Source organism: Eptesicus fuscus, chromosome 7 (assembly GCF_027574615.1).
Source record: "Eptesicus fuscus isolate TK198812 chromosome 7, DD_ASM_mEF_20220401, whole genome shotgun sequence".
NCBI classification, from domain to species: Eukaryota; Metazoa; Chordata; class Mammalia; order Chiroptera; family Vespertilionidae; genus Eptesicus; species Eptesicus fuscus.
The window spans coordinates 87197562-87224869 of record NC_072479.1 but is presented as its reverse complement, the minus strand read 5'-3'; the positions used below and the strand labels follow the sequence as shown (position 1 = coordinate 87224869).

The 27308-nt window shown below is 47.4% G+C and overlaps 1 protein-coding gene and 1 non-coding gene across 6 annotated transcripts in view; both read right to left on the bottom strand.

Annotated features, from left to right (window-relative positions):
* The window catches only part of CHD4 (chromodomain helicase DNA binding protein 4), a 31254-nt gene extending 7876 nt beyond the window's left edge, over positions 1–23378 (bottom strand). Inside the window, exons 1-33 of one of the 5 annotated variants that reach the window (XM_008144832.3) lie at positions 23229–23378; positions 22195–22372; positions 18538–18659; positions 18123–18338; positions 17792–17910; positions 17426–17667; positions 17045–17172; positions 16660–16795; positions 16319–16497; positions 15889–16128; positions 14879–15082; positions 14560–14765; positions 14063–14194; positions 13889–13985; positions 12641–12832; positions 11972–12172; positions 11641–11778; positions 11251–11372; positions 10959–11132; positions 10221–10362; positions 9998–10129; positions 9778–9895; positions 8365–8489; positions 7799–8036; positions 7461–7636; positions 2044–2224; positions 1873–1959; positions 1698–1786; positions 1462–1595; positions 1013–1157; positions 734–899; positions 376–473; positions 141–270 (exon numbers count right to left, since the gene is read on the bottom strand). In XM_008144832.3, coding sequence (XP_008143054.1) covers positions 141–270; positions 376–473; positions 734–899; positions 1013–1157; positions 1462–1595; positions 1698–1786; positions 1873–1959; positions 2044–2224; positions 7461–7636; positions 7799–8036; positions 8365–8489; positions 9778–9895; positions 9998–10129; positions 10221–10362; positions 10959–11132; positions 11251–11372; positions 11641–11778; positions 11972–12172; positions 12641–12832; positions 13889–13985; positions 14063–14194; positions 14560–14765; positions 14879–15082; positions 15889–16128; positions 16319–16497; positions 16660–16795; positions 17045–17172; positions 17426–17667; positions 17792–17910; positions 18123–18338; positions 18538–18659; positions 22195–22294 — 4909 coding nt within the window. In that variant the 5' untranslated portion in view covers positions 22295–22372; positions 23229–23378. Of the gene's footprint in view, positions 1–140; positions 271–375; positions 474–733; positions 900–1012; positions 1158–1461; positions 1596–1697; positions 1787–1872; positions 2225–7460; positions 7637–7798; positions 8037–8364; positions 8490–9777; positions 9896–9997; positions 10130–10220; positions 10363–10958; positions 11133–11250; positions 11373–11640; positions 11779–11971; positions 12173–12640; positions 12833–13888; positions 13986–14062; positions 14195–14559; positions 14766–14878; positions 15083–15888; positions 16129–16318; positions 16498–16659; positions 16796–17044; positions 17173–17425; positions 17668–17791; positions 17911–18122; positions 18339–18537; positions 18660–22194; positions 22373–23228 lie in introns of all 5 variants that reach the window. The other 4 variants (XM_054719354.1, XM_028150355.2, XM_028150352.2 and 1 more) reach the window with 4 other exon arrangements.
* LOC114232722 (small Cajal body-specific RNA 11) lies at positions 558–696 on the bottom strand. Its single transcript, XR_003618812.1, has one exon. It is a non-coding gene; the product is annotated as a small Cajal body-specific RNA 11 (non-coding RNA).
* Positions 23379–27308: the final 3930 nt, after the last annotated feature.

Here is a 27308-nt window from a genome sequence, read left to right as displayed (position 1 = left end):
GATTAAAACCTTAAAAGATGCCATAAGTGGGGTACGGGATTCTTCAGTGTGTTACTTCCTCCTGACAGCCCACAGCCTGGCTGGAAGTCCATGAACAACTTATTCACACAGGGATCTGTAGTGCTTGAAAATGTGGATACCTTTGGATTCTGTCTCCATGGGTTCCTCTGTCCTCTCCTTCACCTCTGCCTTTTCTACTTTCTCCTCTCCCTCAGGAGGTTCAACAAGGACCTTTTCATCCTCCAAGGCAGGGGCAGGGGGCTGTGGACACTTAAAGGAAAAAAGACAAAAGATGAAGCAGACAGACCAGCAATGAAAAGGAGTGGGTTTATCCATCTGCCTTTGGTATGGCATCCAGTCACAACCATCTCTTACCTCAACAGCAGCCTCAGGTGCTGCAGATTTAACCTCCTTTTCTCCTTCTGCACTCTCTTCATCTTTGAGGCTGTTTTCCTCTATTTTTATCCCATCCTCTGTAACCAATAGAAGACAACTGATTAGGAAGAAGGTCCTAGATCAGAGAGAATGCCATATCTTCTCAGTCTGGCTTATCTTAAATTGTCCTCTCGTGCCTTTAAGAGCCAGCCCTATACTCAGGACGGCCCTCCTAAACTGAGAGGGAGGTTGCTGTATGTCCTGCCAGACTCCCCTGTTATACTGAGCACAGGTGAGCAGAGAAAGCATAGGCCAGGACAAGAACAGAGGAACAGAAATGACAGTACAGCAGACTTACCAGCTGGTGGGGCAGGTGCAGGAGTATTGGGCTGTGTGTCCCCTGGAGTGGAGGGTGTAGGTGTCTTTGGGGAAGGTGACCCTGGCTGGGACATTTTCTTGTTTTCCTCTACTTCAGCGAGTTCAGGCATACTCCAGCGTCCATTAACATGCTCAAACTCCTGAACCTGCAGCAACAGGACAAGATGTTGAAGATCCAATTCCAGCTCTAGGTCCCTTTCCTATGGCTCTCCAGTTTCCCCTAGAAACCCTGAACAATGGAGAGAAGCTCAGGGCTCACCTTCTTTCGAATCAAGGACATGACACCAATCCTAGTAAGAACATGCTGGCGAGACAGGCCTTCTCGGGGGACACCATCAGCAAAGGTCTCAGCCCCATCTGCTCCTGGCTCACATAAATGCCGCATAAAAAGAGAGACATAAGCCCTGTAGTGAAGACATAGAGAAATGAGTTAAACAGCGATTATGCCAACTCCTAGACCAGCTTTTTCCACACCACCAATTAGGTATTATCCCAGACGACTATGGCTTCATCCTGAGGTAAAGCCCATCATCACAGTGAAGGCTGGTCGCCAAACTCCATGCCATGTCCCAGATAGGAACACAACCTTTTTACTAAGAGCTTCACCTGCCAACTTCATCAGAGGAAACAGCCCATTTCCCTGCACAGCTGGACTAGTGCTATAGAAGCCCTTGCACTATGTCAATCCTATTCCACCTCTCAACTTACTTGAATTCTTTCTCTGATTTGCCTCGCAGATCTCTCACAAGCCACTGAGTGGTAAAAGCATCCTGAGGTGGCATCCCATATCGCATAATTGCATTAAGAAAGGCTTTTCGCTGCCGAGCATTAAAACCAAGTACCTAGGGGGAGAAGGAAGCCAGGTGAGAGGGAGCAGGTCTTATTCCACCAAAGACCCAATATCAGCACTAACCCACCCCTCCCTAGAATCATACGGCACTTACTTCAATATTCCCACCCACACGGGCCAACAGAGGAGGCAATGGCTTATCTTTATCATTCCGCAGGCCCTTGCGACTGGGCCTGCGGGGAGCTGCAAGAAGAAAAGAATGCATGAGTGACACTGGTAGGATATCAGACAAAGCAATATATAAACAAGAAGAGAAGCACAGCCCTCACCTTCTGAGCGTTCATCAAAGTCTTCATCACCTTCCTCTGAGGCCACTGAATAATCGGACTGGTTGTCGGACTGGTCGTCCTGCCAATCTGGAGGGAGAGAGGGCAGATGAGCGGGGCCCACTGCTCTAGTGGAACGGCCCATGGGTGGGGGGCGGGGCCGGCCACACACACCTCGGTCCTCCTGCGAGCCATCATTGTAGTTGACCTGTTTACGGATTCTTTTTCCTTTGCCCAGATTTCGGGCCAAATCTTCTTGCTGCTGCTCATAATGGTGCCGCAGCAATTTCTCCCAGTAGTCAGGATCCACACTTTCTTCCTGTTTTATGATTTCCCGTTCTACCTCCTCTTCCTCCTGGGACAGAGGGAGGGCCAGGACTCAGGGGTGCTGAAGTCAGCACCACCAGCTACCCCTGGTCCTCACAGTTCCCATTCTGCTAGCTCCTTTGCATGACTGGACTCTGAAATACTTGGTGTGCCTGCTTGAACCTAAGAACTTAAAAGAAATTGAAGTGACACAACATGGCTCCTCATAATTATGTGTCGATCAGTAGTCAACATAACTAAAGAAAAACTTGGAATGGAGCCATTATCACAAGAGACAGGTAAAGAGATAATGTGTTTTCTTCTACCCTTTTTATTGACACATACACAGTTGGGAGACAGCAAATGTAGAAAAGAGAGGTTAGAGCCTTAGCAAGACAGAGTGGAACCACTCCTGAAATCCTGCAAAAGATTTTCACAACAGATAAAGTAGGACAGTTATGCTCTTCTAAACTTCATAATGTTTACCAAATGTTTGCAAAAAACAGAATTACACATATAGGGTACCCCAAAAAATTGTATGCACACTTTAACAGTTGACAACTCACTTACTTTAAACTCCTTTTCAGGTTTAACTGGTTTTAAATAATGGATGAAGCCAGGCTAAGTTTTGAACAAAGATGATTTATCATAAAGTGCCATTTTTTTATGGGAATACATAATCAAGTTTATGGTACAAAACTGGCACAAGTCATTAGCAGTGCCTGGGCCAGAATAGAACGGTCATCAGTTTGAAAACAGGCATTGGAAAAAAAAATTACTGCCTGGTCTGTGTGGCTCAGTGGTTGAACATGGATCTATGAACAAGGAGGTCATAATTCGATTCCTGGTCAGGGCACATGCCTGGATTGTGGGCTCAATCCCTAGTAGGGAGTTTACAGCAAGGAGCCAAGCAATGATTCTCTCATCACTGATGTTTCCATCTCTATCCTTCTCCCTTCCTCTCAGAAATCAATAAAGTTTTAATTATTCATTTCTGTAGATTCTTTTAAACTCAAAAGTGAACTATATGTTAATAAACACTGACTTTGTAATCATTTAAAGTGTGTATACATTTTTGGGGGGACACCCTGCATATATCATCTTATGTCCCTATAATGTTTATGCTCCTCTGAAAGTCTTCTTACTTTTTCAGACATTTCAGGATCACTAACTGATTCCAAATCCCTTTTGTTAGAACTAGAGGCCCAGTGCACAAATTTGTGCATGGGTGGGGTCCCTTGGCCTGGCTAGTGATCATCAGGGCTGATGGGGCCTTCTTGCCCAGTCCCGATCGGCCTATCAGAGCCTGTCGGCCGGTAGGGAGGGACCACAAGAGGTTGGCGGGCCTCAGAGGTTGGCTATGTGAGCACACTGACCACCAGGGGGCAACTCCTGCATTGAGCACCTTCCCCCTGGTGGTCAGTGCGCATTATAGCAACTGATTGTCATTCAGTCGCTTAGGTTTTTATATGTATAGATTAATTAGCCCAGCTGGCATGGCTCAGTGGTTGAACATTGCCCTATGAACCAGGAAGTCATGGTTCAATTCCTGAACAGGGCACATGCCCGGGTTGTGGGCTCGATCCCCAGTGTGGGAAGTGCAGGAGGCAGCCAATCAATGATTCCATTCCATCATCAATGTTTCTTTCTCTCCCTCTCCCTTCATCTTTGAAATCAATAAAAATAAGATAACCATTTTAAAAAAAGAATTACACTGCTGCTACTAGCATAATATTAAAAACAACCTAAATGTCCATCATTTATTAAATTAATAAAATAAATGATGGGGTTTGGAGTGGATGCAGGGGTCAAAAGGTACAAACTTCCAATTACAAAATAAATAAGTAATGGGAATATAATGTACAGCATGGTGACTATAATACTATATTACATATTTGAAAGTTGCTGAGAAAGTCAGTCTTGAAAGTTCTAAGAAAAAAAAATTTGTAACTATATCGCAATAGGTATTAACCAGATTTATTGTGTTCATTTCACAATATATACACAAATTAACAAATTATTATGCTGCACACCTGAAACTAACATTACATGTCAGTTATACCTCAATTTTTAAAAATAAATTATGGTACTTTCAAACAAGGATATACTATGCAGGGGGAAAAAAGTTGGAGAGTTTTTTATGTGCTGATTTAGACTACATCTTCAAGATTAAGTAGACAAAAGAAAGGTAGAGAACATTGTGTATAAGAAACTACTTTCACCATAGCCGATTTGGCTCAGTGGACAGAGCGTTGGTCTGACGAGTCCTGGGTTCAGTTCCAGTCAATGGCACGTACCTCGGTTGCAGGCTCATTCCCCAGGCCTGATCAGGGAGCGCATGCGGAGGAGGTAACCAATCAATGTGTCTCTCCCTCTTCATTCTACTCTAAGTATCAGTGGGGGGGAAAAACCAACACATCCTACCTAATAAAGTAGTAATATGCAAATTGACCGTACCTTTGCTACGCCAAAACCACACCCACAAACCGAAGCCACACCCACCAGCCAATCAGGGCGAGTATGCAAATTACCCAACAAAGATGGTGGCTAATTTGCATACGCTGAGGGAGGGAGGAGTGAAGACTGAAGACAACTTAGAAGGAAGAGGGAGGAAAAGCGGAAAGCAAGGTGGCTGCCAAAGGGAAAGACCGGGCGGGGCGGAGCGGGGCAGAGCTGGGCGGGCGGCAGTGGCTGCAAAGGCATCAGCCGCAGCAGCGCAAGAGGCCCCAACGGCCACTTGCAGGATTCTTCCTGCAAATGGGCTACTTGTAAATAAAGATAGATTGATAGATAGATAGATGATAGATAGATAGATAAATAAAATTTAATGGAAAGCCAGTAGGAGTGGCTCAGTGGTTCAGTGCCCACTTATGAACCAGGAGGTCATGGTTCAATTCCTGGTCAGGGTATATGCCCAGGTTGCAGGCTTGATCCCCAGTAGGGGGTGTGCAGGAGGCAGCTGACCAATGATTCTCTCTCATCATTGATATTTCTCTCTCTCTTTTCTTCTCCCTTCCTCTCTGAAATCAATAAAAATATTTAAAAAAATAAAAATATAAAAATCAATGGAAAAATATTCTCGGGTGATAATTAACAACAATAAAAAAACAAACAGCTACTTTTGTGTTAAAAAGGAAAAGAGAAAATGCGCTTATATGTTTATGTGTGTGCATGGATAAATATATATTTAACTTCTATGTACATAAAACACTTTCAGAAAGACATATAGGAAACTGAGCTTGACCAGTGTTTGAGCATCAAACTGTAAACCAGGAGGTCACGGTCTGATTCCCAGTCGGGGCACATGCCTGGTTTGTGGGCTCGATCCCCAGTAGGGGGGCGTGCAGGAGGCAGCTGATTGATGATTCTCTTTCACTATTTATGTCTCTATCTCTCTCTCTCTCTCCCTCTCCCTTCCTCTCTGAAGTCAATAAAAATATATTTTAAAAAAAAAGAATTTTTTAAAAAAAAGAAACCGGATACATAAATTATCCTAGGGAGGGAAGGAACTAGGTAGCCAGACAGGGGTGAGAGAGATAACTTCGTATCTTTTGAATCTTGAACCATGTGAATTACTATCTAATAAAAAAATAAAATTTTAAAATATTATAAAGTAAACAGTAGCTACAGCCACTAACAAGAAGGCCATTTATATACCTGTTAATCCTTAGCAGAGGTTATCAATGGGAGGGAGAGTACCACCCCTCCCTTCCCAATCACGTGCTGTGGAGCACCTACAGGAGGGTTGTTTTGATTGAATCTAGTCTAGAGACCTATGTCAGGCTTTTCAACCAGTTACACATAACTAAGGTTATAGCATCACCTTCAAGGACAAAGATAATAGATACATATCAGAAAAACACAGCAATTAATCAATAAAGAAATTAAAAAGAAAAAGAAAACACAGCAAGAGGGATAGTTCTCAGTTGAAACTTTGAGAAAAAATGGTAAAGACCACAGTAAACTATGTCAATTCAAAGAACTCTGAGCTGAGTGGTTTAAAGAGGATCATCGGAGAAGGCAAATTTTTTTCATTTTACACCCACATTATCATTTGGGAGAACACATTATTACAGATGCCATACATTTTATTACTGTTTTAGTACTTTTCCGTTTTTTGTTTTCTTTTTTACTTAAAAAGACCAAGAAAAGGAAGTGGAAAAAAGGAAAAACAACAATTCTAATGTTTTAAAAGGCACAGAGAGCCCTAACCGGTTTGGCTCAGTGGATAGAGCGTCGGCCTGCGGACTGAAGGGTCCCAGGTTCGATTCCGGTCAAGGGCATGTGCTTTGGTTGCGGGCACATCCCCAGTGGGGGTGTGCAGGAGGCAGCTGATTGATGTTTCTCTCTCTCTCATCGATGTTTCTAACTCTCTATCCCTCTCCCTTCCTACCTGTAAAAAAAATCAATAAAATATATTAAAAAAATAAAAGGCACAGAGAGACAGGCTGTCTAGGTATATATCTTATTTCCTGTCTTTTCTCCAAATAGACTTGAAAATAGCAAACAAGCCCTGGTCAGTTTGGCTCAGTGGTTAGAGCATCATCCAGGAGATGAAGGGTCCAAAGTTTGATTCCCAGTAAAGGGCAAATACCTACACATACCTCGGTTGCAGGTTCACCCTCACCCATGAGCAGAAGGCAACCAATCGATGTCTCTCTCACCTCTCTCTCTCTCTTTACCCCGCCTCCCTCCCTTCCTCTTTCTCTCCCCTCCCTCTAAAAAAAAAAAAAAGCAATGGAAAAAATATTGTTAGGTGAAGACTGAAAAAAAAGCAAACAGCCCTAACCGGTTTGGCTCAGTGGATAGAGCATCAGCCTTCGGACTGAAGGGTCCCAGGTTCAATTCCGGTCAAGGGCATGTACATTGGTTGTGGGAACATCCCCAGTGGGGGGTGAGCAGGAGGCAGCTGATCGATGTTTCTAACTCTCTATCTCTCTCCCTTCCTCTCTGTAAAAAAATCAATAAAATATATATTTTTTTTAAAAAGCAAACAAAGTTTATTTGTAGGATTAACAAAATACCTAAGAGAAAATGAGATTCCGATAAAGACCTAATATAACTGTTTTGAGTGTAAAAACTGTGGGTTTCTTGATAGCCACAGCAAAGATAAAAATGTGATTAATCATGTTATAGTATTTATTTTCAAAAGAAGACATATATTCAACTCATCAATGTACTAATTTGCCTACAGATATTTTCTTCCTGTTTCAAATACCATCCTGGTCTCAGTTGCAATTTTGGATCAACCACCAAGCAAAGCAATGCCTTGGAATCATACTCACCCCCATTTCTTCTTCCCGCACTACATACTGGGCCACTTTGAATGAGCTCAAATATTCATTCATGCCCTGCAATTCTGTGTCTTCAGTCTCATCCTGGTTACGATCCAGCAGTCGTTCAATGGCCTTATCATCATAGTGGATAACACTGCTATCCTCTCCCTCTTTGTTGTCTCCTCCTATAAAGAATCAAGGATCCATATGCCCAAAGTCAGCTTCAGCAGCTGCAGTAGAAAAAGCAAGTCCCACAGGACCCTAGGTCCAAGTCCCAGGATCCTAGGTATCCAAGATACCCTTAAGAAGCCAAGCCCCAAACCAAAACAAGTTCCTGACTAGCTCACCTCCATCTGTGGCTTCATCCTTGAATAATTCCTCAGTGCCAAACTTGAGGATGTCATCAAGCTCCTGTTTGGACATGGATCCAGTCTTGGAGCCCAGCCCAGGCCGAACCACTAGATGCGTCAGCATCATCTTCTTTTTTGCCACTTGCGTGATACGCTCCTCCACTGACGCACGGGTCACAAACCGATAGATCATCACCTTCTTATTTTGCCCAATACGATGAGCTCTGCTAAAGGCCTGGAGGAAGGCACAGAATGAAGCCAGAAATTTAAAGTAACCATACTTTCCTGCTTTCACTCTCGCCGAGAGTTCTACGTTATAAACAAATTCCAGCACTAGGCAGGAGCCGAAGCTTGCCTTCATACAGAACTTCCTTTTGTATCACTGCCCCCAGACACCACCCTCTATCATGTTACCCAAAATAGAACCACAGATAACCAAAAATTTCTGGCTTACAATACATTAAAAGACATAAAAAGAATCTATTGTTTTCCCCTGAAAACAACTAATTCCAGATGGTGGAGCCCTCACTTCTAGTAAGTTACTGTATACCAAGGCTGCTCACCTGAATGTCATTATGGGGGTTCCAGTCAGAGTCATAGATAATGACTGTGTCAGCAGTGGCCAAATTTATTCCAAGGCCCCCGGCTCGAGTGGAAAGCAAGAAGCAGAACTGTTGAGCACCCGGTGCTAAGAAAAAAAACAAAAACATCATTAGAAGTGTCTACTGAATTCCAATTAACAAATGTAGAAGGAATTTCAGAAATATAAAACCTCATGAGCCAACACCATAGAAATAATCATTGTAAGTAAGGTCCACCGATGGATACTAAAATCAGCATGAAAAGTTTAAGGAGAAACAGGGTATCACCAGTCTCAATCTCTCAAGATATTTATCAACTACAATGGGGAGAAAAGTAACTTTACAATGGAGAAACTCAGCAGTCACCACCTGAACAAGTGGTCAAGGTTACCATCACCAACAATGAGACATTCACATCATGTCCTCTCCCTCAATATGACGCATTGAAAAGGACACAGCATCGCTTCTTAGTATTCTTGCCCAATGTCTCATCTCAATCTAGTCATGAGAAAAATGACATTCCACAAATAGCTGACCAGTAATCATCAAAAGTATCAATGTCATGAAAGAAAAGAAAGAATGAAGAACTGTCACATACAGGAAAAGAATCAACAACTTAATCAATGCCGAATCTGGACTTGGATCCTGAAATACTAAAAGGACATTAGGGGGGAAACTGGTGACATTTCAATTAGAGTCTATAGTTTATTTAACAATATAATACCAGTGCCAATTTCCTGATTTTGAGAATTGTACTGTGGTTATATTACTTATTAAGAGAAGCAGGGTGAACTCTCTGCACTATTTTTGAAACTTTTTGTTAAGTCTAACATTATTTTTTTTTTTAAAGAAGAGGTTGCCCAGATAGAGTGGCTCAGTTGGTTGAGCGTTGTCCCGTGCACCAAAAGGTTGCTGGTTCAAGTTCCAGTGAGGGCACATATCTTGGTTTCAGAAAGTGTATGGAATGTAGCCGATCAATGTTTGTCTCTCAGATCAATGTCTCTCTCTCCCCCTTCCCTCTAAGTAGGTCCTCAGATGAGAATTTTAAAAAAACCACAATAAAAAAAAAAAAATGGTGGCTACTGAGACAGGTCTGCCACTAACTTGTGATAAGTACTTGGATAAATCCTGGTCCCTCCTGGGCCTCAAGATACAATGAGGACTATTACAGAAAATATTCTTTCGGGCAAAAGAATGAAGACTTCAAAGAAAAAAACTTTCTAGAAATAGTCCAATACACTCTTCCAATCAAAACATTTTTTAAAATTTATTTTTCATATGAATTGGCAAAGACCCAAAACTATACAGAAAAGCAGATACACAAGAAGACCAAGTGGCTGGTCCAAAGACACAGTGAATGAGGATGCCTAGAACTATGCACTCCTTCCCACATACCGTTGAAGCGGTCAATGGCCTCTTGACGCATGTTCCCAGTGATTCCACCATCAATACGTTCATATTTATAACCTTCATGTTCCAAAAAATCCTCTAGCAGGTCTAGCATCTTGGTCATCTGGAAAAGGAGCAAGTTTAATTATGGGAAAGTCAGATGAAAATTCTCTCCCTCATGTCACTGAGGGTGTCTACTGCTATCCCAGCTCAATCCATATAATACCTGGGAGAAGATGAGTACACGGTGCCCACCCTCCTTAAGGTTCTTGAGCATCTTCTGCAGCAGCAATAATTTTCCAGATGCTCTGATTAGGGCACTGCCATCATACATGCCATTAGGCATCTTAGGGGCTTCCTGAGGAGAGAAGCAAAGAAGAAAAAACATTGAAAGAAAGCCCAACAGAGCAGTTCCAACCCAGGGAGGAACAAGAGGTGGCACAACATACCATTGCAGCGACGGGAAAGAGATATGGGTGGTTGCAGCACTTCTTAAGATCCATCACCACATTCAGCAGAGAGACCTGGTTGCCACCACCTCGAGCATTGAGTGCTTCAAAATTTCGAGTGAGGATGTACTTGTAGTATTTCCTGCATGGGCAACGGAGGAAGGCAAGTCAGACTCAAGTCTTCACATGGCTCAAAATGCAGTCCTAAGATCTGAGGTCTTCCCTCCAATATCTCACTTTGGGCTAAGGAAACCTAACAAGCACTACCACCCCCATCATTTTAAATAAGGTAAGGTATAACTAACTACGTAAGAACCAAGAGAAAAAAACAATAAAAAGAACCAAGAACTCCAGCTGCCCGGCATTAGATGTCTTTAGGCCTTGCTTGCACCTGTCACCAGATGCCTTGAAGCAGAGTGTGGTGAGGAATAAGAAAAACTTTGCAGCCCAGCCGGTGTGGCTCAGTGGTTGAGCATCAACCTATGAACCAGAAAGTCACGGTTCAATTTCCATGCCCAGGTTTCAGGCTTGATCCCCACTTCGGGTTGTGCAGGAGGCAGCCAATCGGTGGTTCTCTCTCATCAATGATGTTTCTACCTCTCTCTCCCTTTTCTTTTCCTCTCTGAAAGCAATAAAATATATTTAAAAAGAAAAAAAAAGAAAGAAACATTTTGCAGACTGGCTGATGTCTAACAGTATTTGCAAAATGGAGTCAATATTTTGTTCCTTCTGACTCACTTTTGCATAGGGCTCAGTTCCACACGCACAATCAGCTCTGTCTTAGATGGCATATTCTTGAACACATCAGCTTTGAGCCGCCGCAACATGTGAGGCCCCAGCATGTCATGCAGTTTTTTAATCTGATCCTCCTTGGCAATGTCCGCAAACTCCTCCAAGAAGCCTTCCAAATTGCTTCAGAAAGAGAAAGGAAAACATTGTTGGAGAGGGAGAAGGAAAGTGATATAAGAAATGGACAACAGGAAGAGCAGAAGCAGAATTATGAGTCGATTATACATTAACACACACTTACTGGAACCTCTCAGGGGTGAGAAAGTTGAGCAGATGAAACAGCTCTTCTAGATTGTTCTGTAATGGAGTCCCAGTCAGCAACAGCTTATGCTGGAGTGAGTAACCATTTAAGACCCGGAAGAACTGGTGAAGCAGATGGAGAAAGATGAAACTCAATGAAATGAGGACTGTAGTACATCTCTGCAGAACTCCCAGCTTTTTCACTGCCTAATACTTCTGTTTCCCACCCCCAACTCCACCTCTCTTTTAAGGCCTGGCCACCAAGGGCTATCAGTAATGAAGAAAAGCAAAGACCGATTTTCCCTTTCCTCTCCTCCTAGGTCTCCCCTTATGAGTAAGTGGTATTAGAAACTAACACTGGAGGCCATAATCTCTCTCCCTTCCCCCTCACCTTAGACTGGTTGTTCTTGAGCCGATGGGCTTCATCCACAATGAGGCAGGCCCAGTCAATAGAGCCCAAGATAGCCATGTCAATGGTGATCAACTCATAGGACGTCAGCAGCACATGGAACTTCACAGATGCCTCTTTCTGCACAAGACGGCAACCTGGTTACTGATGTTCAACTTTTTCAGTGTCAACAAACCCAAGGGACTTATGGGGCTTTTCCCTCCTTCCAGCTGTCATCCGTTTTGCCTCACCCCAGGAACCCAGTCACAAGGAGGCAAACAAAGCCCATAACAATAACTCCCCCTTGAGAGTGCTCTCCCTTCCACTGAGATACCTTCATGCGAGAGGCCTTCTTGCCACCACGAATGGCGTTGTCTTCAAAAGAGAACTCATTCTCTCGGATGATGGCCCGGCTGTCTTTGTCACCCACGTAAGTCACCACATACATATCTGGAGCCCACATTTCAAACTCTCGCTCCCAGTTGATGATAGTAGAAAGAGGGGCACTCACTAGGAAGGGACCTTTGGAATGTCCCTTTGAGAAGAAATGAAGAACAGAGTAAGGACAAAGGGCCCATTCCACTACAACCCCAGAGCCCACCTCTACCCCATGCCCCAGAAACTATCCAAGTATTAGCATATGCCTGCTATTCCTACCCTGACCTTCTCTATGTATGAAAACGCCCTGCCCACTCCTTTCCACAGGCCATACCTGCCATTACAGAGAACGTAAAACCTTACCTCTTCCATTAAGTCTTTCTATACTAATTCCACCCATAGTTCTGCTGATCTCAACACAAATCCATAGAGGCTCTATGCACCCACCACTAATCCTACCCATGGCTTCATGCCCCCAAATCTTTCTCTGTGTACATGTGTCTATCTTACTGTCATTCAAGGTTAGCAATCATTTTTTCTTCCTTCTTCTCTCTCCTCAGAGTGTAAGAGAAGACCATGAACACAAAATACCCCCACAAAGAACTAACAGCCCCAACTTTCCTACCTCCTTGTAGAGGGAATACAGGAAGACTGCTGTCTGGACAGTTTTCCCAAGGCCCATCTCATCAGCCAAGATGGTATCTGTGCCCTGAGCCCAGGAGAAGCGCAACCAATTCAAGCCCTCCATTTGATACGGGTGCAGGGTTCCACCCGTGGCATCCAGGTACTCTGGCTGTCGCTCATACTTCACTGTTGGCTGAAGGATGAAATAAAGAAGTCATAAGCTAGCAAGAGATTCCCTTCCTTTCATAACAGAGCTGCCTCCTCCTCACACATTTTCACTACATCTTCCTTGTGGGGGAGCCACAAAAAATTGTGGAGAAAAAGATCCTCATCAGTTATTATAACTTTGTGTTTGATAACTTATCATGCAGACGGAGGTCTTGGGAATCCCGTAGATCTCTGAGAAAAGACATATCATAGCCTCCCTAGCAATACATCAATTCTGCTAGTCAGGATCCACCAGATAATCCTATTTCCCCCATCCCACTGCTGCCCCCAAGATCCATCTTTTTTTTTTTTAATATATTTTATTGATTTTTTACAGAGAGGAAGGGAGAGGGATAGAGAGTTAGAAACATCGATGAGAGAGAAACATTGATCAGCTGCTTCCTGCACACCCACTACTGGGGATGTGCCTGCAACCAGGATACATGCCCTTGACCGGAATCAAACCTGGGACCCTTCATTCCACAGGCTGGCACTCTATCCACTGAGCCAAACCAGTTTAGGGCCAAGATCCATCTTTTTAACCTTAATTGTCCTCACATCTCATACACACACACCCCAGAGGAAATGAGCCATGAATTAAGGATCAGAAGACCCACGTTCCAATGTTTCATAAAAGCTTGGTTGTATGACTGCCTCACCCCACCCCCACAACACTTCCTCAGTCATTTAAAACACCACCTCCTGGCCCTAGCCAAATAGCTGAGTTAGTTGGAGCATTGTCCCAATACGAAAAGGTTGCAGGTTCCATCTCCAGCCAGGGTACATACAAGAAATAACCAATGAATGCATCAATAAGTAGAAAAGACAATGTGTTTCTCTCTCTCTCTCTCTAAAAATCAATTAAAAAAACAAAACACCACCACCTCCTATGCTTTTATTTTTCTGACAACGAAAAGAGCAAACAGACTTCATGAAGCATTCTCAGCTATAACTTATTACTTGCACCATCACTAGACTGGAGCACACAAGATACATTGTCCTACCCTATAACTTGTGTCCTCCCGCTTCTGCCCCAACTCACATCAACTGTTGGAGTTTCAGGAGGCCTCTCCAACTTCCTTAGCTTCACCTTCTTGAGCTTCTTGCCTGGTCGCCCTTCTTCACCCCTCATTAACTCCCTGAAAAAGACAGGTATCACACCACTGTCTAGGGTCCTCAATAAGAAGCAGCTCTACTCCACACCAAAGTGACTCACCTGTGATTCCAATAGCTCTGCTTGAACAAGTCATAGTCCTGTATCTCCACATCCTCACTCTCCCAGGAAGCCTGGTCATAAGGCAAGTCCCGCCACTTGATCAAATAGTGGACATGGCCCTTCTTGTCCACACTGCAACGTTAAGGAGAAATCCTCAGAGCCAGAAGGCTACCCTCCTCTCCTCTTACATCAGCCTTCCTCTCAAAAACTGCCAATAACATATGTTCCAACCAGACCTGGAGGTGGGCCAGATATGTATTCAGAAACTCTACTATACTAGTCTTTGGAAAAATTATCTCTAATATATAGTCTCCTATGGCTCAAATACCAGGATTCAGTCAGCTAGTAACAATAGAATGTGCATCTCTTCCACGTGTAAGTTACTGGTGATGTCCATTCTCATAATCCCTTTGGCAGCAATCTCCCAGTAGATATGCTGCCTACCCTCCCTTATATAAGCCCAAGACAACCCCAGTCTGGCCCAGCTCCACTGGTACCTGTGGTTGAGAATTCGGTGGATCATCATCCACTCAGGTTTTATCCCATAGCGATAGAAGCGTTCCTCCATCTCTGCAAATTTAGGGTCCTTGTTCTTTCGCTTTCGGCTCTTCTCTTCGTCACCACCAAAATCCCCAGAAGGTGGCTCATCCATATCATTCTTCCGCTGATAGTTTCGGAACATCACTTGACAGTGCAGCTCCAACTGCAAGCAGAAAGAAAGAGGTCACCAAGGAGCTGCAGTCACTCTTACCCACAAGACTGTTCTCGCGACCCTTTTTGTTGTAACCCCCACATCTCTGGCCTATCCAGGTTTACCTGCAGTTCAGACACCCAGGAGCAGTGCCAATAAGACATGCCTTGCCATTTCACAAAGAACTGTCGCTCTGGGCGCCCCTCCAAGGGCTTAGGGGAGGGAGTATTGGGATCAGCATCTGGAGGCCGAGGCACTGGTGTTGGAGATGGTGGCTGACCCCACTTCCAGATTAGGATCTTCTGGACTTTGCCCTTAAGAGCTGGACACTGAGAGAAGAAGAGATGATCCAACACCAAATCATTACCATGGGGAGGAGATAGTATAGCCCACAGCCTCAACCTTATACAAGAATTATTAAAATCTCATTGCAAATAAGATCTAATCTAAGGACCCTTCTAGGGAGAGAATAGAATTCCCTCTCCATTTCTGGACTTTTCCCAGGACTTGTGTGAATTGACCATTACTATCTGCTTAACAAAGCTAGCTAGACTTCAACAATAACCTGGCCGGGTAGTTTAGTTGGCTAGAGCATCGTCTCAATTTGCCAAGGTTGTGGGTTTGATCCCCAGTCATGGCACATAAAAGAATCAACCAAATGAATGCATAAATAAGTGAAACAACAAATCAATGTGTGGGGGGTGTGTTTTTTTCCTCTCTCTAAAATAAAAAGGAAAAAAAAAAAAAAAAGGCAATAACCCAGAACAAGAAAACAGAAAACCCACAGAACCTATAGCCCAGAATTCCTCTTAAGCAATCCAAAACAATAAGTGACCCTTTTAACCATTCTAAACCACCATGACCCCAAGGCTGAGCGGCAAAACTAGGATGGACTAGACTAGAACAGTGCACCATCCCACTCAAGACAGCTGGCAAACCATCAATTCCTCTGTTCAAAGTCAGTCAGTCACACCTTTCCCAAGACTACCTGAGGAAGGAAAACGCCTGTCTCAGGGCTAAAAGGCTTACAGTTCTCCAACGACCTCTACTGCACCTCAGCCTCACGATGCCTACACACAGAAGGTTTGTAAAACCCTCCTCACATCCCTCATCCTGGCTGGGGTCAGTCACTCACCGTGCAACGGGGACAGAGCCACTCGCCATTGGGGATTTCTGGAAGGGGGGGATTGAGGCAATGGATATGGTAGGACGAAGGACAGGTGTCACAGCAGAGCAGTTCCCCGCCATCCTTGCAGACCCGACAGAATTCCATATGGTGGTCATCCTCCTCTTCAGGGTCTCCCCCAACTTCTTCCAGGATCTCCTCACCCTCCGAATTATCTTCTTTAGCCTCCCACTGGATGCCTTCCTTCTCCTGCAGTAAAGAAAAAACAGTCAGATTATCACCACCCCCCCACCCAAGGCTGAACCACACATCATTCCATTAATGCTTCCCAAAGCCCAACCAGCAACACCCCCTTACTTCCCCCAAGGCCCAGAAAAGCTTTATCCATCCCACCCTTCCCCTCGAGGGTCCCAAAGGGCCACAGTGGCCAGGTACTCACACAGTGTGGGCAGCTCCACTTGCCCTCCGGCGCCTTCTCCATATCCGGGTCCAGGCACACCATGTGGTAAGCTCGGGGACAGGTATCACACAGGATGATCTCACCGCCTTGCTGGCACACCTCGCAATAGTCCTGGTGGTCTGTCTCATAACCATCCATAGCAGTCACCTCCTCCTCGCCTGGGCAAGGAAGAGGGAAAGCCCAATTATTAGAAAAAAACTACCTCCCCCCTCCCACCACCCCCTACCCTAAAAATAACCCACCCCTATCTCCTTAGGGAGATTCTTCCCCGGTCATTCCCTCCCCATCAAATCACATATAGATTCAGAAAAGAAACACACCTTTCTTTTTCTTTTTAGTAGTTCGAAGTTTCTTGCGGCTGCGGCTACTACGGCTGGTGGAACCATCGGAAACAGAATAGCTGTTGATACTGGCATCATCGAAGTCAGATTCTACATCTAAGTCATCATCCTCACTCTGGAAGAATAAAAGGGAATAAGATTAGAGGTTCAAGCCAAGGGGAAAGAGAGGTAGAAAAGGAATCCCTTTCTTACTAGGGGTACTAGAATCCCAGCAAGGATTGTTGTACATGGAACCTAGTCACCTGTTCTGTGGCCAACTCCCTACATCCTATGCGCCTACTGTACAGGCTAGATCCTGACATAAGGTAACATCCTCTCTATTAGATATGGCACCCTCAACCAAAAGGATGGGCTGGGCTCTCACCGAGGATCTCTTACGCTTAGAACCAAAACCTCCCAGCTTGATTTTCAGGGGAGCCACTTTTTTGGGTTTAGGCTTCTTGGCATCAGGTATACGAGGACTGCCTTTGGGCTTCCTCCGAGCATTGGGACCTAAAATCAGGAGAGAGCAAAGTAAGATGATACAATCCAAATACACATCACAGGGCAGAAGATGAGGAAAATAATAAAATTTTCTCCATCTAAGCTGGCTGCCCCATGTTCAGCTTCCCAAATTTCCCTCCTAAACCCAACATTAATTCCTCCCTCTTATCGTCTATCTCTGGGTTGACAGAACAGCATTTCCATACGTTGTCTTCGCCATCCTAGGCCCACACTAGTCGCCCACCCACAAGTCCCACTTTACCTTTGCCCTCCTTGGTCTTGGCCTTGCGGATAGGCACCTCCACCGGGGGAGGAGGTGGTACAACTTCAGTAGCGGTCACCATGCTCTCCACCACAGCCACTGCTGCTGCTGCCGCTGCTGCCACTGAAGCCCCAGAACTGCCTTTGAAAGGGTTGTTGGTGCTAAACTCCCGCCACTTCGCACCCAAAACCATCATCATCTTGGAGACAGCAATCTTGGGGTTTTTGGCAGCAATGAGGGGTCTGGTGGACAAATGAATGAGAACAGAAAAAAATTAAAAAGTTTAGGAGTAAGAGAGGGAAAGAGAAGTGAGAAGAGATTACAGACAACCTCTCCTTCCCTTGCCCCCAAGACCCTCCTGTTTACCGGACAAACTGGCTGAAGGCCTTATAGTTGGTGAGGGTGCGATAATCCTCCTCTGAGAACACATGGTCAATGTCTTCCATGCCCCAGTCTTCCAGAAGCTGAGCAGATGATTTAGGCTCCTGCAGAGAGAACAAGGTCAAAGACCTGACTCCTAATGCCTACACCTGCTAAGGGAATTGAGTTGAAACTAAGGTTTGTAAGACCAGAGGAAGAGAGCCAAGAGGAAATCATTAGAAATAGGTGGGGAGAAAATGTTCTAATGGGCAGAAGAGTGTCTGGGAAACAAAGGACAAACGTTAACAAACAGTACTGAGGATGGAGGTCCAGGTACCTTTGAATCATCATCATCGTCATCCTCCTCTTCTTCCTCCTTCCGCTTGGATTTGCTTTTCTTTTCTTTCTTGGGTCCAAGCTTCTTTTTCTTCTTCTTGCCAGGGGTATAGTCGCTGCCCTCACTGTCTGAGCGCAGAGCCACCTCTTCCTCCTCCTCCACAAACTCTGGCCCCTCCCCAGAGCTGTCCCCCAGCTGCCGGCATAAGAGCAAACGCTGGAGCAGGGAAGGGAGGAGAGGGAGACAGACACACGCACGCTACACACATGCTGACCTCAGGATTGCCCTAAGGCTTGTCCCCTGGACATGTGGCCTACACTCCAGAGGAAGTAACAGACGCCCCAGCCCTTCAACCCTCTTCAGAGCTCCTCCCTTCTTCCTCTTATTCCCCCACAGCATCCAGTCACCCACTCACCTCCTTTTTTTGGCGCTTGCTCTTAGGGATTTTAGGGTCCCGAGGTTTCTTAGGTTTCTTCTTCTTCTTGAGCTTTGGAGTCTCTGCTTCTGACAAATCCTCTTCTGGGTCCTCTTCGTTTTCTACATGTATTTGGCAAAGAGAGGAAGGTATGGAGAAGATCAATAGCAAAGGTTAGTGCCTAATCCAGAGGCTTTAGACATTATTCCCCCATCTCTTGTCCCAGAATCCACTGAAGAGACAGCTATACACCCCACAGAAAGAAGCTGAGACTCAGGACAAAAAAAAAAAAAAAGACAAAAAGAGAGCTGGATACACCCGAAATAGACCTGCCAGACCAGACCAGACCCACCTCAGGCAGCTGTCCAGACCCCTGCCTTCTCTCCCTATTCCTAACAGGAGTCTTCTATATGCTTATCTTCAATGCAGCTAAATCAATCTGCTTAGAGTTAACCAAATAATACAAATAGGTCTAGTCCTCCTGTAACTATCTACCAAGTACTCTATATATCAGGGAATGAGAATGAAAGATCCTACCCAGATGGCAAAAACTATTGCATATATCTCACCACATTCCCAATATCAGTTCAGGGGTCCCAGAAACCACACCTCTCGACCACCCTTTTGGGTCATCCCAGCTCAAAACAACCAGAACCTCCAAGTCCCAGGTTGTGTTGCCAGCCCAATCCCAAACGTTAATTTCCTTTTCCCATCTCCAGCTCTACTGTTCCCAGCTTCTCCTGGGTCAGTAGTCTCTTCTCCCCAGGGGCCCAAATCAGCCCAGCTGTCACCATCTCCTTCTCCACCCCCCACCCCCATCCTCCTCCCATCTGGCTCCACCTCCTCCCCTGGCTGGGAGCACACACAAAGCCTGGGGTAATAGAGAGCTCCTGGGCAGGGATAGGTGGGAAGGGGCACAGAGGGGGAGGAGAAGGCCAGGAGGCAGCTTCCTTTGTAACAGACATTCAAACCAGCACACCAGCTCCCTCTTTCCCTCCTCCCTCCTTTTTCTCCTTCTTCCCAAGCCACCCCCGCCCAAGGAGGGGGGGAGTGGAGAAGGGAGTGGAGAGAAGGAGGGAGTGCCTCACCCACTGAGGAGAGGGAAAATGGCTCCTGACCGCAGAAGCCAGCCAGGGCACCCAGCTGCCAACATAGGACAGACAGGAAGTGGCAGGGGAGGGGGATGGGTTGAGAGAGGTAGCCGGGGAAAGACTACCCTGACAGAAGACTTCCCAAATCATTACCTGGTCAAAATGCCACCTCTCCTAACACCTCCTCTGGGATGACACAGTTCTCAAGCGGCTACCCTAACATCCAAGTCCAGGAAACCCAAGACAAACATGAAGGTAATACTACGACAGGGACTGGGCTCCTCCCTCAATCATAACTAGTTTTTCAATCATCAGAGCAAAGATTTAATAAAGGCTCAATGGAGCTGTGGTCAGAGCATACAACCTTCTCCTCAAATTTCTGATACCCAAAAGATTTACCATGCGGCCTGGGAGCCCACAAGAAGTCTCTGAAACTCCGTTTCCTCATCACCCCCACCCGGAGTCCAGAGCACAGATCCTAAACCACCTCTTGCCACCTATCCAGTATTTGGGAGTCGTGTCCTCACCAAGAAAAAAGAACAGTCCCTAGATGTGGTGGACAACAATATGCTTCCTTCAATCCTACACATGCTCTTAGCTCCTGACCCTCAGAAGGAGCCCTAAAATGTCTCTGGCTCCACCCTTCCTGAGCAAGGCAGATACTAGGGAACATGAGACCTTAGGCTGGACAAAGCACCATCAGCCTCCCCCCACTCAGCCCAGGATCAGGCCAGGCACAAGAAAGCCCCTCCCATTCCCTTGGGAATGGAACACCAGTCAGGATCTCACCAGAAAGAATCATTTTCTTTAAGGGCTTCTTCTCAGCAATCCCTATTTCAATCGGCTACATCCCGGGTTTTCCTCTTCACTACCTCCATAAATGCTGGAAGTGGAGACAAGGACAAACCCATGCAGGCAGAGGAGACACCTTCCAATCCAAGTAAGACCCCCAAACTACTCAGGCAGATAAGGTACTGACAGTGGCGTGGCCAGCAGCAAACTGGCTCAGATATAGAGGAGGATTTGGGAAAGGGGCAGGAATGGGGTGTGGCAAGTGGGAAAACTGGGTCATGCTACAGCGTGGGGCACAGTTCAGCTGGGCAGCCCGCACAGCTCCCAATAAACACGGGGGCAACTCCAGACCAAGGGGCCAGCGGGAAGCCAAGATGTGCAACCAACTCCGGCGGGATGTCACTACTTCTCATGCCCCTCACAGAAAAGGTGGAATCATGACTACCACTCCACCACCACCCCGGGCAACAGCACAGAAACCTGCCACCCTGCCCTGCAGTGAGGAGGCTCAAGCCTAAGTTTTTATCCCAACAGCTGAAGACTCAGTAACAAGCCTGACCGCTCTCCTAAGTGGCCTCAGGTGCAGGTGAAGACTTCCAACTCAGAAAACACCAAATGTGGAAACAACTCTCTCCCAGACCACCTCAGCTTGCCACTAGAGCTGAGGAGAGAGAAGGCAGAAGTGAAAGATGGTCCATGGGAAACAGAAACAGGACCAGCAGGCTCCAGAATGAAAAAAAAAAAAAAAAAAAAAAAAAAATTTAAGTGGAGAGTATGAAGAAATGGAATGTAGGAAAAAAATAAACGAAACTAGGAAAGAAGATCAAGGAAACAAGCAGGTGACTTAGCTGGGGGTTCTGAAGGAGAAACAGAAGAGATCTCATCCGATTAGAAGCAAGACATCAATCATCATTTGGAGATAGACAAGGGCTACTCCAATAAGGCAAGGTAGTTATAACCATACAGGTTTGGCCAGTTCAAGGAGCCACCCCAAAATACAGACAGCACAACCCCCAACACACCTACACAAACACTTCACACCATCAGCCCAAATCCCGGGTTACCTGCACAGACAGAAATCTCTAGGGGGAAAAAGCCTGGATTATGTCCATTTGCCTGAAGAAGGGGGTAGTCAGAGTATCACCTCCCTTCTCTTACACTTCCTAGTCTACGGGTCAGGCTATTACACGCTGCCCCTAGCCCCCTTCATTCCCCCAGCTCAAAACGTTCCAGCCATCTGCCTGGCTGAAAGAGCTCTAGATCTCAGCTAAGGAGCGCAATTCAAACTTCGCACAGTTGAAACAGCACAGAAAACTGGTAACTGATCAGAAGCTAAAAATAATCATATAGAGAGTAACCAGCACTCCCTCTTTCCTTCCCACAGCAGCAACCACAGGATCCCAGCTAGCATAGATGCCCACCTGGTCTCATCAAAAGGCAACCCTCGACCCCCTCCCCACCACCACACAGCCTCCGGGGCCCCAGCTACCTGCGTTCCTCCAAGAACCCACACCACCAGCCCAGAGAGCTCCCTCCACTGGGAACTGCATGGCATTCCTGAAGACAGACAGCGCAGCAAGCTGGCATCTCTGTCCTCGGAGCCCAGGAGGCACATGGCTCCCCCCACCCCCAAGAGCTCCGCAGAAGGGAACCACTCCCTTCGGGTGCCCTCTACCTCAGACGGCGCGGAGAGAAACTAAGCCCGGTCTCACCGGAATCACTAGGGAGGGCCCAAATGCCTCCTTCCTGCCCTGGGCCCTGGGGGAAGACTTACCTGGGTGGGGTGGGGGCAGGCTGTTGTTCAAAAGTGCATCCATATCCTCCTCTTCGCTGCCCGCGGAGCAGGGGGACGGAGAACCCAGGCCCGACGCCATCCCCTTCCGCTCCCGGCCAGGGAATTGGCCCAGCTGCTCGTGCCTGCGGCCTGGGGCCCTCTACACTGGCCCGAGTCACTGTGCGGGGGAGGGGGGAAGAGAGAACAGTCAGTGACGCGCCGTCCCCCTCCCCCACCCCACCCGCTCTTTCCGCCCACCAGCACCGCCGCCGGCCCCCCCACCTCGGCCACCCTAGCGGGGCACCCGAACCACTCGGGCTGAACTTAGTTCCACACTCCTCGGAGGCAGCCCGGAAGCCGGCACCCCCACTGGAGCCCCCAGAGGAGAGGCAGCGACGCCCCCGAGGGCGGCAGAGTGGTGCAGGCGTGGGGAGGGGGGAAGCCGGGCTGGACCGAGCGGGGTGTGACGAGGGAGGGGGAAGGAGGGTCCGAGTGGCCGCGGCGCGGGCGCGGGGGAGGCGGCTGGCGGGGAAGCGCTCGGGGACACAAGGTCACTTGGGGGTGGGGGGCACCTCTCTGCGCCTGGGGAGGGGCCAGTCCCCAGACAGGGCAGCTCTCCGAAGGCTCTCCTGTGGGACAACTCGCGTTCTCCCGAGGAGCAGCGGGACGAGGGGGCGTGGAGGCTCGGGCGCTCCGGGGGGCTGCAGGCAGGAACCTGGGGGCCGCAGGGCTCCCCCCGGGCAGGGGGTCGGGCCACGTGTGCCGGGGGGCAAGTGAGCAGAGTGCCAGGGGGCGGACGCCGGGCATTGTGGGAGACCAAGCCCGAGGTGGGAGTCGCGGGGAGCCAGACTCGGGTCCGGGTTGGAGCGGGGGGTGGGGAGGTTGGCGCCCTGCAGCGGGGGGAGAGGAAGGGTCGGCTCCTCCGGGCAGGGGGCGGTGCGCGGGTCTGGGGAAGCCTGAGGAACCGGCGATGACCCTCGGGGCTGGCCGGGCTGAAAAGGGGCATCCCTGGGGGAACCTCGCGCTCTCCTCACCCCGGAGCCGCCGCAGGTCTCGCAGGGTCCGGCCTGGTGTCACTCCCGCTCCGGCTCCTCCTCACCGCGGCCGAAGGGGGGAAAATGGCTCCGGCTCCGGCGTCGCCTCTTAAAGGGCCCGAAACACCGGCCGGGAAATCCCACCGCACAGGCCCCGCCCCCCCACGGACAGCCCATAATAACCTCAACCAACTCCAACCCCCCCTCCACTACCGCCACCCTCCTCCCTAGGTCTCCCGGGCAACCCCCGCCCCCTCGTCGCTCAGGCAACCATTGGCCACGCCCCCTTCAAGCGCGCGCGCGTGTCACCGGGGCAACCACCCACCTCCTGGCCATCCCATAATACACTCGGACACCACCACCACCACCACCCCCGACACACACACATACTCTAAACACATATATACTAAGGCTCTTGACACCTTATAATATTGCAGACCTTTTGCAACTAACCCTTACCCCCCAGATATCCCATAATAGGCATTCTTTGCCAACTTCTTCACAGTTGGCTCTAATGCTAGCATCCCATAATAATTCGTCCGTCACCTTTCCCTCCCCAGGGCCATCCCATAATAAGCACCCGCCCAGCACTTCAGCCTCACAACCCATAATATTCATCCCCAGCCCCCACAGACATCCCATAATAACCACTCTTCATCCACCCCAATTTGATATCCCATAATAGTCAGAAACTCACCCCCCACACTACAACGGACACTTCGGCCTCCTCCCACACTCATCCCTTAATGATCAGTCAGCCACTTTCTATACCGACATCCCATAATAACCAACCCCTTGGAGCTGCCCTCAACCCCTGCAGGCTAGGGTCTAGATCCTCATACCACCACCCTCAACCTGTACACACTCACTCCAGCTCCACAGCCCATAATAACCACTCCTCTCCTATCAAAGAGATATCCCATAATCATTACCAGTCCTACGGTCACCCTACAGATGACATCTAACCTCCTTTCCTTTAACACTGGAAAGATAGCTCATAATTTTTACTCCCTCACCCATACCCTGACATCCCATAATAACTGCAGGGAGCCGGGTCAACCAAATATACCATAGAACTCCCAGCACAACCCATAATGCATCATATCCCATAATCCCTCATCTCCACTCCACCACCCCTATACCTTTCCAGCCATGCATCCCATAATATATTCATACCTCCCCCATCTCCAGATACTGAAAGTGTCTTCTAACACTTAGAGCAGCCAGGATGAAGTAGGCTGCCCACATTGCCTTGTCCCTGCCCCAGCTTGTACACACCTTCACCCCTCTGGCCCAGAGTAGTATCCTGGCATAAATAAAGCTTCCTGGTGTCTAGGACAGACCCTAGCTTCCCTTATCCCAACATTTCCAGACACTCGGGAACTGAGAATCAACTCCACCCCAAGCCCACCAAAATTCAGGTATCTCCAGACACTTACGTACAAGACTTAAGTTTTGGGTAAGACCAACCAAATACCATACTGGCCAGATGAGCTATTTACATAAAGTTTAATTCATCCCAAAGCATCCCCAAATAAGTCCAAACTCCCATCTAAAGACTATTTCTCAACATTCCAGCAATGCTCTCCCCACCTAACTCTACCTCCCCAGGTCACTAACACTAGGGGTTGACAGATGTTGACAGAGTACCTAGCAAGGCACAGAGCTGGGAAAGGCAAGGACCATAGGTTCCTCCTTCCAAGAAGCATAAACAACCAAACAAACTATGAGACCAGATAGAATAACTGGTGTCAAAGGAGAACAATTGAGTGCTAGTTCCCAGTATCTTGTTACAGAGAATAAAACAAATCCCAACTAGTCTCAGGGGAGGTCACATCCCAGTAGAGGTTCTTGGTGGTCCTTCTAGAGGCAAGAAGGTATTCCAAAATGGGTGGTTGGTCAAGATAATCTATCTGTTCCCTACATACTAAGGGCTGTTGATTGGAAAGTAATGTTCATCCAGCCATCATTTCTAATACTAAAATTCTATAATATCATCATGTGCTTCCTTCTTGAGTGACTCGTCAACATGCCAGAACTGTTATCCTCATTCTTAAATACCAAATTCCGCTTACCCTCGACATCTCATGGTTTTTCAGCCACTTTCTCATTTTGTATCCTGAAGTCTCATATTACTTTCAACTGCCCCCCCATCCTCACTTCATTGAGGCCCCATTTTCCACCCCCCAAAAAACACTTTGTTGTATAATATTCCCCATCTTCCCCTCCACGTGTACATGTCAACATTCCAGGATGCCTTCTTCATTCAATTGTGGCACAAGGTAGCCTCCCAATGTATTCACCCCCTTCCCTAACTATGCTGGAGAGCCCAATCTTAAAACCCTTTGGCCCTCAGAGAACCTGAGCCCATACACCTGTCTCTTTGCCCTTTCTTGACCCCCAGAGAACTAGGACTTCAGTGAAAACCAATGTCCTAGCACCACTGCCTCGCTGCCCCCGACCCCAAGCCAGAGGTAATGTCTTCCTCTCTGCTCTCTGGTGCCTTTTTCACACAAGTCCAAGATCTATGGCGGTGGGACAGGTTGAAGAGAAACCGGAACTTCCTCCTAGGAGGAGCCCTTCCTGACCAGAAATGAGTGGGAAGAGCTTCATACCATCTCTACATTGCCCTTCTGATCTCACTTCCCTAGAGAAAGGGCCTGGCCAGATGATACGACTCTCCTCTGGGAGCCACAGGACTGGAGAACTGGCAAGGAGAAGAGAGTCCAGAAGAGGCAAAGCTTGCTTCTGGAAATCACTATCCCTTTGCTTCTAAGCAGAGTACCAGAGACACTGATAAGTCTTCCCACCAGTTCCCGCCTGACTTAATTCCCTGGTCCACCCTTTTGCTACATCCATTGTGACATGCAGGCCATTTCCCCTGTTCCACAAGGCTACCATGGTCTTCCTCATTAAGTTCTCTTCACTTCAAGATCGGGCCCCATTCACTTGTGCAAACCCTCCCCATGCTTATTCTAAGTACTAAGAAGGAACCTTGTGCTCCTCATCTTGGGGGAAGGAGGAAGCTCTTTTAAGATACCGTAATGTGGGCATACCTTCTCTCAAGAAGTTTCTCCTTCCTATATAGAGCTGCCAGACACCTATTATGTCCCTCCCTCTCCCCGTTTCTCCAGGGGATCTAGCCTGCCTCTGGGCCTCACATTCCCTTCTGTAAATCTCCATCTGCCCTTTTCTTCTTCTATGTTTACCTCATTGCTATAGTGATTCCTCATACAAACCAGGAAGAGAGTTTTATACTGGTAGTCACAGCCTGTGATGACAAATGCTGGTGGTACCTTTTGTGCACCACAGCCCTCTGCCCCATCCCTGTAGGTTCTACCAACCTACCCTCTTGCTCCTCTTACTCCCCACCTCTCCCTCATACCACAAGGAAAAGGTTCAAGTCCCTTCCTCTCCTCTTGGGTTCCAGAGAGGGCTAGGATGTGTGTGCTTGTGTGTGGCTTTTTGTGGTCTTTATGCATCTATGCTCCCCCTCCCTATCCTGGCTCCAAGCTCCCCTCCCAGATAAATTATAAATAAACCCCTGGCATGATTGGCCCTCAGGGACTAAGGGTGGGATAATCTCCTGATTAATGTATCCAGGGGGACAGCCTCTCTAGCCAGTTATCTTCGAGTTCTGTTCCCATCCCATGGTACAGCAGAACCTAGAATAACACTCAGAATAGTTGTTCATGGAGTTTTCAGCACGTGCTCTGTATGTAGTTCCTCCTTCTAGATCTCTGTTCTGTGTGAGCCCTAGAAACTCTGCTTATAAGAGATCGAAGGGACCAGTGTTCTCTTGCTCTGTCAGAAAAAATTGATTAGGGAAGAAAAGCCACAGTGACAGTGCGTTCTGATGGCTAGACAGGATGCAGGTTGTGCAGGGTTTGGGGGGTGATGGGCCAGGCATTCATCCTTCAGGACCCAACCCAGCCTGTATTCCCTAGGTGTGACTGCAAGGTGGCAAAGATCCCCCAGTCCATCACCCCCCACCACCACCACCACCTTAGCGATGGTCCCAAGGGTCGAACCCAAGAAGGCAAAGAGGGAGAGGAGGACTTGGGTCCTGTGGCCACCCAG